This window comes from Convolutriloba macropyga, chromosome 10 (assembly GCF_964194025.1).
Source record: "Convolutriloba macropyga chromosome 10, txConMacr16.3, whole genome shotgun sequence".
NCBI lineage: Eukaryota > Metazoa > Xenacoelomorpha > Acoela > Convolutidae > Convolutriloba > Convolutriloba macropyga.
The window spans coordinates 47,225,961-47,237,966 of record NC_134477.1 but is presented as its reverse complement, the minus strand read 5'-3'; the positions used below and the strand labels follow the sequence as shown (position 1 = coordinate 47,237,966).

The window sequence follows — 12,006 nt, the reverse complement described above, 5'->3', positions numbered from 1 at the left end:
AAACTATTCCTAGCGATTCAAGCTATTTAAACTGTATTTTTTTTTCAGTACATTTAGGGAATCAGATGCAAATCTTTTTAGTTTCCCTCTTTTGCGTTATGTCCTAATGCAGCTCCTAATCTTGATCTTGATGCGTCGCACTTAATTTGACCTCAGAGAACAGGATTATAGTAGCAGATTTGGGTTAAAGCTTAAAAAAGGCGGAGGAGGAGGGTAGCTTAATTGTGCAACATTTGGAATGAATTTACTGATGTAAGGAGGAGATCCTAAAAAGGATCTACGTTTTTTCAGTGTTCTTAAGTTGTATTGCTAAGACTGCGTCAGTCTTCAATTCGAGTGGCAAAATTCAGGTCTGCGCAAATCTATGAACTAGTCAATCAATATCCCATTTTGCAAAACGACATTTTGTTAGATGTATTTGTAATTTTCTTTGCAAATTTGTGCAATTTATGCCCTTTTTAAACGTTGATGAACGTTTTTCATATATTCTTCGTCGGAACCTTTACTTTCTAGCTATGATTATCTTTTGAAAAAAAAAACAGAATGCATTTTGTAGTCTGATTGAAGTATAATCTATAGCTGTTCGAAATTCGGCTTTCATGTCTGTGAGATAATAAACTCAGTTTTGAAACGGCAGTTTCCCGTTATTTAACGACAAATGATAATTAAAATACAGTTTTAATGGTTAGGGGGAAGTGGAGTCATAGTTGGCTATGGGCGCATTTTGGGGCCTATAGTAGTGAAATAAACGTTTTGACCGTTTTGCGTTTCTGTCAGCTCTTGAGAAATTGCATCATTGAGCATTTCAATGCCTGACTATTGTTTTTTGGCATTTATTTGTTTTTTGTGATTGGACTTATTGCTGAATTTGAGCCGAGTGCGGTCTTTAGAATGATATTTTTTCAAAGGAAAGGTAATAGAGGAAGTGAAAATTTCCATCGAGCTTCTATTTAAATTATCATTGTTTTTTTAGATAGAATTATTGTTGTAGCTTAGAAGCCAATACAAGAAATCAAACTTGGAGATTGGATATTGTTCTGTGATTGCATCTTTTATTGGAGGGTTTTTGAAGTGAAATTTAAAAAAAAAATTACCAATGTTTGATGCGGCACAACTGCCAGTCCAAATTGTGCAAGGAGATCTCGTCCCACAATGTTATCGTCTCCGTCCTCTGCGTCTTTTAACACGACATTTTGTAAGCTTATTTCTCTACAGGCTACTGATGTTTGTAGTTTTCTAATAACTTTGATTGATTAGGTTTTCAATTCTTTTTTTCCGTTCCAGTGATCCATGAGTTTGCAGGTATCCCATTAACTTTTGTTTGAGGCAAAATGTTTGGTTGATTATGCCTAATATTTATAGAGTCTATTATTGCGGTACTTTTTGCTTTTTACGTATGTTAACCGAACATTTGCTGGATCTACTTTTGTCGCTGTTTTGCGTGTCACCATTGCTACGTAGTCATTGTCGGAGCTTTCATATGAGATCCAAAGACCTTGTTGTTTTTTTTTGGTACAGTAAACCGTTTCTTTGGCATCATCATCTTTGATAATTTTTTTTCGATTTGTTAGACATTTGACATTTGTTTGTCAGTTTAAGGTTTGATCATAATTTTAGCTTTTTTGATCACTTTAGCCAAATGAGTAACGATTCCGCAATTGTTGCATTTTTTTCCTAGAGCAGGACCAACTTCTCTCTTATTGTTAGTCCGACGTAGTTGACAGTTGCAGTAATTATTGGAGTAGTGGTTTTGGTTTTAACCAATGGCGTTGCGATTGAATGATGGTCGTTGTTGACTACAGTTCGGGTTGCGATTTGAGTATTATCCACGTGATCAATGTGATTGTTTGACCAGTTTTCGTTTACCTTTTGTTGTTCTTCAGTGCCCTGAGTTGCTTTGAGTTGCTTTGAGTTGCGCGTTTCTGGTCTATACAACTCGCTCTGATTGCTGAGTATGGCCTTCAACCTGCTCCTTGTTTATGTTTTCTTTTGCTTCCTTCTGGTTCGTATAGTTTTGGTTCATCTGGGTATATCACTCAACTGGATTTCCAGGCAGTTTGTCGGGATGTAATTTCTCTTCAGCAGGAAGAACTATTTTTTACTGGATGATCAATTTTTACCAATTGAGAGGCAGATTTGTAGCCGGCTTTCCCATTAGGCGTCAATATGCAATTGAGTTTTGTGCGGTTTTTTGCTGACTGTGCCATGTTATGCCTGAGACAATACTTTTAGGTCAGTTCGTATCATGATAGCAACTTATAGTAACTGTAGTGGAAATCGCGCAATTGCTTGATTATTTACTTGCGCATTTTCAAATAATTTCTGATTTTGGATTAGTGGTGAGAATACTCCTAATCTCATTTTTATTAAATACCCTTCCCTATTGACAATTTTAAATTGGTCATTTGCGTTGGAGATGGATTACTGAGAAAATGAAATCGAACATAATTGAGAACTGTGAAACAAAGTAGTTTCTAGTGGAAGCTGCTGAACAAAATGTTCGTTTAAACCTCTTTTAACCGCAAACTGAATGCCCAAAACACTGAACAGATAGGTCAACTGCTTAGATGACAAAATATGAACTAAAGTAAAAATGACACAAGATATGAGTTACCTTTAACAAATGAATAAAACAATTATACTAAAATTTTATGTCCATATCGCAGACAAAATTAAAACACTTTTGCAGATTTATTCCTAATACTGCCATATGATGCATTGCATGTTGTCAACTCAAAATGCAGGGACTTTAACGAGCACAAAACCACTTTGCCAATCTTCCTGTTTCATCTTTTTTTCTGATTTAAACCTATAATAAGTTCAATCAGTTAACTTCTTAACAAAACTCCATCTGACTATATATTCTGCATTTTAACTCTGCTTTTAGAAGATTCTGCTACGATTGTTTCGTCTTTTTGGCAAATCTATCGGTATTTTTTCTATGATAGATTTTTCTAGCTGTTTTTCAAAATCTTCATTTCGCTAACGAAACAGGAAACTTTTTATTGGAGTTTTGAATTTAAATAGCAATCAATTCCCAAATTTGTACCTTTCACTTTTGTTTATTGATTACAACCGAGTTTCTTGGTCCGAAAAAGTTCATGATCTCATATTTGATGAAATTTAATAAAATAACTATCATCTCTTCACTGTTTCTTTCCAGTTCTCATTTTCATAATAGTCATTTCAAGTTGAAAGTTTTCACCACATTCCTTCTTAAGTTCAAGTGCTCTCTTGATGTCCTCATTTTTTTTAACATTGTGGGTAAAATTTTACAAAATCAGTTATAATTTGCCTAAAATGAGCTTGGTCACATTTTTTTTTTCAAAACAAAAATCAATTTCTTGCAACTAAACGTCGCTTTCATTTTTGATAAATTTTGTAAAGCAAGTGAATTTCGCTGGATTTTTTGGACAAAATTAATCTTTTAGCTCAAAAAATTACCGTTTTTCTTTGGCCCCCAAAATAAGGTCCTGTCTCCAGTGTGTTCTCTAAAGAGAGCAGTTTTTCAATTTTTTTAATGCGATGTCAGAAGCTTGTTTGAACGCTCTCCATCTTTGGAATTCAATACTTTATGTTTTGCTGAAAATTTCATCAGTTGTGTAATTTCTTCGAGAAGATCTATTCTTACGTGAGAGGGAGCGCGAAATGAAACATTATATACAGTGTTTGCCCCTGGCGAGGATGGTTGGTTATCTTGCAAGATTTGGCAGATCTGGGAGAAAAGATTTGGCTTATTTTGCAAGTTCTGTGAAAAAAATTGTTATCTTGAAAGATCTGACAAAAATGGTTATAATGCAAGATCTGCCAGAAAATTGGTTATAATGCAAGATCTGCCAAAAAATGGTTACCTTGCAAGATTCTTGGAAACAAAAAACAGATTTTGTTCTTGTTGACTTGCAATTTGATTGCTGGATTTAATTCCTTTTCTTTTACATTATTTTTGGATCAAAGTAATTGAGACTCAGTAGCTCAGGTTTCATTCGGAAAAATTTAAAATTTTTTGGTTACAAAAATTTAAAAAAAAATTATTACCGCCTAAAAAGTACAACTTGCTATTTTCATTCTTTTCTGCTAAAAAGCAGCTCTCGATTTTAAACCAGTTATCAAAGTAGCATAGCTAATAAAATGCTTCCACGGAGATTTAGCCTACAATAACGCTTTCCTTATATGATTCAGACAGAAAACGGTTAAACTGCAAGATTCCGGCAGAATGAATGGTTATCTTGCAAGATTCTGACAGTTTCTGCCAGATTCTTGCAAGATCATGGTTCCAGTATGACCGGGGTGCTTTGTTTTGATTGCTCAATGTGTTGCTACCATCTTTTCTTTCTTGTCGACCCCCACAAGTTATTTACGTCAATACTTATTTAGTTTTACTGGTACATGTATAATGAGCAGAATTTCAAAAATATGGATTGGCATTTGCATAACCTTGTGCAGGAGGTTTTTTTTATTTTATTTTTTTATCTGCAGGACTTTTCTCTGTAAAGGATATATTAGTAGATTAAAAAACGTTCATTTCCTGTTTCGGCGTAATATTCTTTGTTCCATTTAAAAAAGTTTGAGCAGACGCCTTGTTGCCGACGTTTGGGAGCCCAGAGGTTAATTTTTATTAAAATGGAAAAAGATAAACCCATTTTTTTTATTTTTCAATTTTATATTACCGACAAAGTTTTTTTCATATTAAATTTCAGCTGTGTAAGAAAGTGTTTTAAGCTTTTAACTTAAATGTGGCAAGACAACCCAAAGACTTCACAAAGTTGCCAATTTAAGCGAAAGTTTGTTTGATATTTTGTTGAACTTGTCAGCTTTCTTTTAATGCGGAAATGTCATCAAAAATCCAACCGCAAAAAATCCGATGAATTGAAGTTTTGGAGGAATCAAGTATTTAAATTAAAAGTTTTATGCTAAAGTTTTATATTTTTGTAAAGCAAAAACAGAAGCTTGTTTGAATATAGAAAAAGAGTTCTCCATGAGAAAAATGTGTTCGGTTGTAATAGTTTCATATCAAATCCCACGGGCCACTGGGGCATTGCCATGGCCCGCGAGACATGGCCAAACCCGCTAAATGCACAGCTCTTTAATAAAAAAGTGGGGGTTTGTTTCCGTGGGTTTTTTCCGTGGTTTTTTTTCCTATCTAAATTGAAGTGGTGGCTTTTTCCGTGGGTTTTTTTCCGCTACCGGTCTAGAATGGCTAAACTAACATTACATTACAGACTCTATCCGCGATTCTAACTGATATGGTTTTCAGTTACCGCTTTAGTGCCTTAATCCCTTTTCATTTTTATATTACAACAGATCAAAAAGTTGTCTTAAAATTAGCTGAAATGTGTTGGTCGCTCTAAAATTTCATCTAACAATTATATTTTCTTTTATGAATTGTATTGAAAAGTTCTGAAAATATAAAGAAACGCGATGGAAGGGGCTGAATTTACGTCGCAAAATGAGCTGATTTTTTATATGACCAGCACAGTCAGCGCCTTTAAGATCATTCAGCGCCCACATAATATGCAGTGAAAATTGCAGCCTTCTTACATAATATGCAGTGAAAATTGCAGCCTTCTTACATAATCTGCAGTGAAAATGTGCTAAAACGTCTACCCCAGAAGTGAGATAAACATTTGTTTCTTCGTATGACAAAATTTTCTAGAAAGTGAAGCAATAAACAAGCACAAGGGAATTGCTTCGAGGGATTTTTTTGAAAGCAGGGGGAATTGTTTCGGAATTGTTTCACATGGTCCTTTTTCTCGTTTCTGTCAGGAAAAGAAATTAATTTATTAATTCTAGTAAACTTTCTGAGCCGTTTTGAAAACCAACTTAGACCGGGAGGCCATATCAGAAATGGCCAATGAAGATGAGGTCCAGGCAAAAATGACCGCTGATCAGACGAAGAAATGACCTTGATCAAACCGTTTCAGGCAAAAATGACCTCTGATTAGACTGTCGCAGGCACAAGTGAAGTCTGATCAGACCACCCCAGTCCAAAGTGACCTCTGACCAGATTATCGTGCTTGCAAGTCGGTTTCATCACTTAAGTATTCTCCACATAAGTTCGACAATAAAGCAGTGCTGGCAGCTGCTGATAAATTGATAGACTGTGTTTAATTAGATGGTGTTTGCAGGTGTGTCAATCCAGCACTATGACTCATGGATGTGCCAGTTCATCTGGTTCTCCGCGACAGTGGTGCCTCTCTGTGCAAAGTACCTTCTCTGTTGCATCACAGTGGAGAGACTCATGGCCATCAACTGTGCAGTGTTCTACAGGAACTACGTGAACAGCAAATGGGCAAATGTTTGTGGAATGGGGGTTGTTCTCTTCAGCTGTCTCGTTTCTCTTCCCTATTGGTTTATTTACTCAGGTATGCAATAAATTTTCTAGAGAAATAAAGTTATTCGGCTTCCGAATAAATTCAATACAAACTAACCGTACCAGGTTAAGGTTGCACTGGGAAAGCGATAACAATCGCTGTGAATTATGGTTAAAAAATATATTTACCTGAGAAATCTTACATCGTATGGCCTTATTCTTACTCAGAATAATTTTCAATTGATTTTTTTAAAAAAAACATACCCATCGGGACTTAAACATGCTTTAATTCTTACGCAGAATAGTTGTTAAATGAATATTTTTTTCAGAAAACGTAACACATCGGTACTTAAACATGCTCTAACTAAATAACAAGTGAAACGATAGAATGCTTACTTATTATGGGCTGTTTATGCAATTAGACCGCATGTTTTAGGCTTCTGCAAGACTTGATTGAATTGACAAAAAGCAAAAATTCTCTAAAAAGCATCACAAATAAGCTAACTAATTGCTGCAAAAAAGTTCTGACAGGATCAAATATGCTTAAAATTAACCTAGAACATAACAAGTTTCTATTAAAATTTTCAGTGGTGGAGAACGCAGACGGACTAAAGACATGCTCACTGATCAAAAGCAACTACGCCAAACATTTTCAAAATTACAGCAGATTCACATTGGGGGGCGTAATTCCCATTTCATTCATACTTTTCTGCAACATTGTAATTCTGGTCCAGCTTCGTCGACGAATCGAAAGACAGAATCAACAAAAACGACGCGCCGTGAGCATGCTAGCAGCCGAAAAAGCTGAGATTGACGCGTTGGAGCTTGCTGAAAAATCAAAAATAACGAAAATGTTGCTTTCGGTTTCGTTCGTGTTCGTGATTTGTCACTCGGCTTCAGTCGTGATTTCGTGGAGTTTTACGTCACCAGCCACGACGAATCACGAATGGGCCAAAAGATATTTGTTGTACTCACTGGCAAACTTTACCCTGATTTTGTGCTCATCTATGAATATATTTTTGTACTTTCTGACCAATGATAAAATTAGAAAGCATTTCTTTAGAGTGATTAAAGTTTGTACTCTGAAGTGCGCCTCTGCAAATTAGTTTGAAGTTAAAATATTTTTATTTTCAGTCTTCTGTTTTCAAAAATCATTGGAAATTAAATAGGATATTTAACATAAATCCTAAACAATTTTGATCCGACCCATTTGTGGGGGGCGGGGGAGGAACTATATATAATCGAATGTTTTTTTTGTTCAATCAATTTTGGCCGATCAATATATGCATGGTAGAGAGTTGAGACTGGTATCACTAGATGGCCTATCCAGCGTATCATGTGGAATTTAAAAAGATGCTTTTATTTTCATTCGTTTCTGGGAGTTATCGAGGTGAAAATTATTGTGAATTGTGGACGGAATTCCGTGGCTTTTATTATTAACTAAATAATTAAACAAAAAGCATCATTCATTTTTGAAATATTTCATTTGCTAGCTGATCTAATTTGCAAACAGATTGAATATTTAATCATCTTCATTGCATGCGCTGCAAACTTAGTGATAGGTCTGGACTCATATTGGATTCCTACAACAAATAATAATGTGGATTACATTGGGGCGCGTTTTGATTTTTTTCTTATTAATTACTGAAGAGATTGTTTTCAGGTCAAGGCGCAATTAATGAGAAATCCTAATTACAACAAAATGAGGCCAAACAATTTTTATAGTGACTTCAAAGAAGCTCGTTGTTTTTTGGCTTTGAGCATGTAATTTTGTAAATTTTTTTTTATTTGCCTCCAATTTTTTTCTTTTGTAAAGCCTCATGACTTCATCTTTTTTATCAAAGATCATTTGGATTTTTTGCGAGCTAAAGGCGAGCCTATACAATGCTTTTAGTTGCTATCTAATGTATCCTATGGTTTTGAATAATTTTTTTAAAAAGCAAAATGTCAACGAAAACTCGAAGTTTGGCAAAATTTATATTAAATCTCTCCACATGAAGCCTAGTCTCAATATATGCAGGGCAAATCTGATTCACAGGGAAGAAATAAAAATTGCTCTTTGTAGTAGTTTTATAAGTAACTAATGGTTTCTTGGCTTTCTTACTACAGTTTTCAGAAAATCTTGTGACTTTCTTATATATGACCAATTTTAAGCTTGTTATTTTTTCCTTTTTTTAAATTATCACATTAAAGATACCTCCACCTGGCGTTAGTAGAATGCGCAAGGAACATATATAAAGATTTCCGTGAAGAGCTTTTAGTTTTAACAACTGAAAACCGTTAGCTCGCAAAACTTATTAGTTGTTTATTTAATGTTTTTGCCTCTAATTGTTTTCCTTTTTGTTGTTGTTCTTGACAATGAAAGTTCCTAAATGCTACTGTGGATGTTTAAAGGAACCTACTTACTGATATATAAATCTGAAAATATTTTTCTTATTCTCAATTTTCGTGTTCCCATTGTCGTTATCAATTATTTTAGTCTCTTTAATGACAGAGCTCACCAATTTACAATTGATCCAACTAAAACCTATGAGATGGTTTTCATTTTTAAATATGTCTTGAGAGCTTAACAAAACGGTTTTCGTGAGAATTTCTTAAGTTTCCACTTTTGTCAATATTTGTGTTTCATTTTGTTGTCTTTTTAACAAAGACTTTTTTGCAGAGAATACCCATTTAAAATCAAACGAGAACCAAGCATAAGAACTCAAACCTTTCTGAGCCAATTTAAAGCTTTCGATGCTTTTCAATTTCTTATGGTTTTAAAGGCATCAACAATGTGGTTTTGATAAATTATGTCTGAAATTTTGTTTTGTCTGTACTTGTTTTTTTTTCTGTTTTTTCTTTTTTCGGTCTCACTCATAACAATTACAACTGGCTTCTTAACAATTACAAGTTAAACTGTTTTTGTTTCGTGTTGGAAACTACTGGTTGGTTTGAGGTTTTGAAAATATTGGGTTTAAAAAGAATCAATGGATTTTTTCAGCTTTGTCTCTTATAACTTATTTCTCTCTTTTTTTTAGCAGCTTGTTATCTGTAACTACAGGTACCATCCTTTATTGTGAACAAGATCCAATTTTTAGCAATGGTTTGGTTTTGAACTAGCGGTCTCTTAGCTTTGGCACAACGCATTATGATAAGAAAACTGATTTTGGGATATTGTCCCATGTCTGTTCTTTTGCTTCCTTGCGACAATTTAACACTAATGTGGTGGCCCAAATGGCGTTGAAAAAGGAAAAATTAAAAATTTGCAACGTTCACCGTAAATAGTTAATGGTTTTAATCTGTTTATATTGGGTTTATTGAAATCAAATTGAGAAACACAGTTTTGAATTTTGCCCCCTTTTACTTGTCTTTGTGAACCCGTGACAGAGTCCAGTATTGACAGGTCTCATATCTTACCTGATGAAGTACAGGTTCATATGCTTAATTCAAGTTTTATCTGAATTTGTTTTAGTTTTGTTATTGAATGTATTTTGAAACGCAGACAAATGGGCTTTCATTCGGCCATTTGATTGCCAATCAGTGTTTTCTTCATAGGCAAAATAATTCAAAATTTGATGTTTTTTTTGCGTGAACTTCAAACTCTCTCAAAGGTTTTTGTTTCGTTTGCATGCGTTGCAACTTTGACTTTCTGTACACAAAAACAGTTAGTAAAACGAAAGTTAAACGTCCGAGTGAATAAAGGCCTGTTAAGCTTGAGATTACAATTTTCGATCGTTTTTGCGAATATTTATTAGAATCCAGCAGGCTTGTTTTGAGGTCATTTTCGAAGTTTGCGCTTAATTGCCATCTGAAGTTTCTTCATTAAAACAAATTGATAATTTTGTCTGAGATTTTTTTGCATTGATATTGTGGTCAAAATTGATGTGAACATTTAAGTGATATTTTAAATTAAATAGCTTCTGCTTAATACCAACCTAGGTCAGGCGATTGTTAACTTGAAGCTGCGGTTAATTGAAAACTCATCGTCGCACAAACAGCTTAGCCAGATCTGCTTAATAAGCAACGAGAGTTTTTTTTCCTAGAGTGTCCAAGTTCCTTCCTGTTGAGCTCTTCTTAATGAGCAATGAGTGTTTTTTTCCTATTAATTTCTCGGAGAATTCGTAAATTCATTAAAAATTGGTAAATTACACCGCGTAGGAGATCTTTTTGATAAAATAACTATTCAAGGTCATATTATGACAATAATTTCTGAGAAGTTCAAACCTGTTTTTAAATTTTTGTAAAATTAACTATTAATTTACGAATTTTGCCAATTTGTTTGTAAATAAATGTATAATTGATATTTTGTTTAAACTAGATTGCATTTTGTTAATTATCGAACTGTTTTTAGTATTGAACAACTTTTTCTTTTTTCGCAAATTGAGAGCCGAAAAAAATATTTATAGCCCAATTTTAACAGATCTGATGAAGAACAAAAATAATTACAGTTCCAGAAAGTTAACAACAACAGTTTTAATTTTTAAAAGAGCATTTTTATTTTTTTGTTCTTCCTCGCTTTTTGACAGAATCTAGATTTTAAAAAAACTGCTTAGATGAGACAACTTTTTAAAACCCCTGACACAGCTCAAATTTGCTTACTTTGGCTTGAAATAATTATGACGATTGCATTAAGACTAACAATTTTTAAAAGTTAAAGTGCATTCCATGGCAATTGCCAGTAGATTGTTTTGTAAATCTCATTATCAATTTCCAAATAGTCAATTTTAAGATTCTAAAATGAATGTTTCTGCAAGTTGCTGAAAATGAAGAGTAAGAGTGCTAGGCATAATAGGTTTGAAAAATTTTGACCTTTTTTTCATGTGATACGCATTTGACTCAAATTGGGTATAAAATCCAATGTCTGATAAAGATCAATACAATTTTTCTTGTTTCTTAATTATTTAAACTTTTTAGAGATTATTAGGTTTTAACCGCTGCTCCATAAACTTAATGTACCCATCCACTTATTGTTTTAGAACGGAAGAAAATTTGCGTTGCATTTTCTGACAAATTCATTATAAATGCAATTATACCTCTCCTATTGTTGAAACTCTCAACTTTAGTAAAAGGAAAAGTGAGACTTTAAAACTTCTGATTGCTTCCATACTTTTCCGATTCAAATTTTAATTCAATTGCTTCCAACAGGAATCTCCAAGTTTGAATCTATTTGAGTGAGAGTCCGATCTCATGTCAGTGTTTTTTTTTTAAAAAGAGGATTCCCATTCTCCTAGCTAAAACTGCTATTTGATAAAGAAAAAACTTTGAATCCAAATTTGAGAATCCATTGAAATCAATTTGAAGAGTTTTTACGATTTTTCAGTCTCATTTGTTTGTGTCGTCCATCGACCTTTTCATTCGTGGCTGGGCACCCGCAGTGGTGTGAAATTTAGAAACATCCTAATTCTTTAATTGTTTTGATTTACCACGACGGAGTAATTTATTGGCACATTTCTTGCTAAACACCAGCAGATAATCGTTAAAAAGAAAGCAAGACAAAATTAGCCAATCATTGTTGACAATTGCTTTCAATCAAAGTTAAAAACCGAAATTTTACAGTGTAGTTTTTGTGGTTTTTGTAGAAAGCATAAGAGTAAACTCAATAGAAATTTTATAACCAGATAGCGCTAGTTAAGTCAAATAATTTAGGTCAAGTTAGACAAGTTAATTAGGTGTTTGAAGTAAGCATTCTTTCTTGAAGGGTTATCGTTTCGAAG

The 12,006-nt window shown here is 33.8% G+C and overlaps 1 protein-coding gene across 5 annotated transcripts in view; it reads left to right on the top strand.

The window, feature by feature from the left end:
- Positions 1-7,446, top strand: part of LOC142348609 (somatostatin receptor type 1-like) — a 29,055-nt gene extending 21,609 nt beyond the window's left edge. For all 5 annotated transcript variants that reach the window (XM_075400012.1, XM_075400008.1, XM_075400009.1 and 2 more), the window contains 2 exons: positions 6,126-6,362; positions 6,899-7,446. In XM_075400012.1, coding sequence (XP_075256127.1) covers positions 6,126-6,362; positions 6,899-7,416 — 755 coding nt within the window. In that variant the 3' untranslated portion in view covers positions 7,417-7,446. The remainder of the gene's footprint in view (positions 1-6,125; positions 6,363-6,898) is intronic.
- Positions 7,447-12,006: the final 4,560 nt, after the last annotated feature.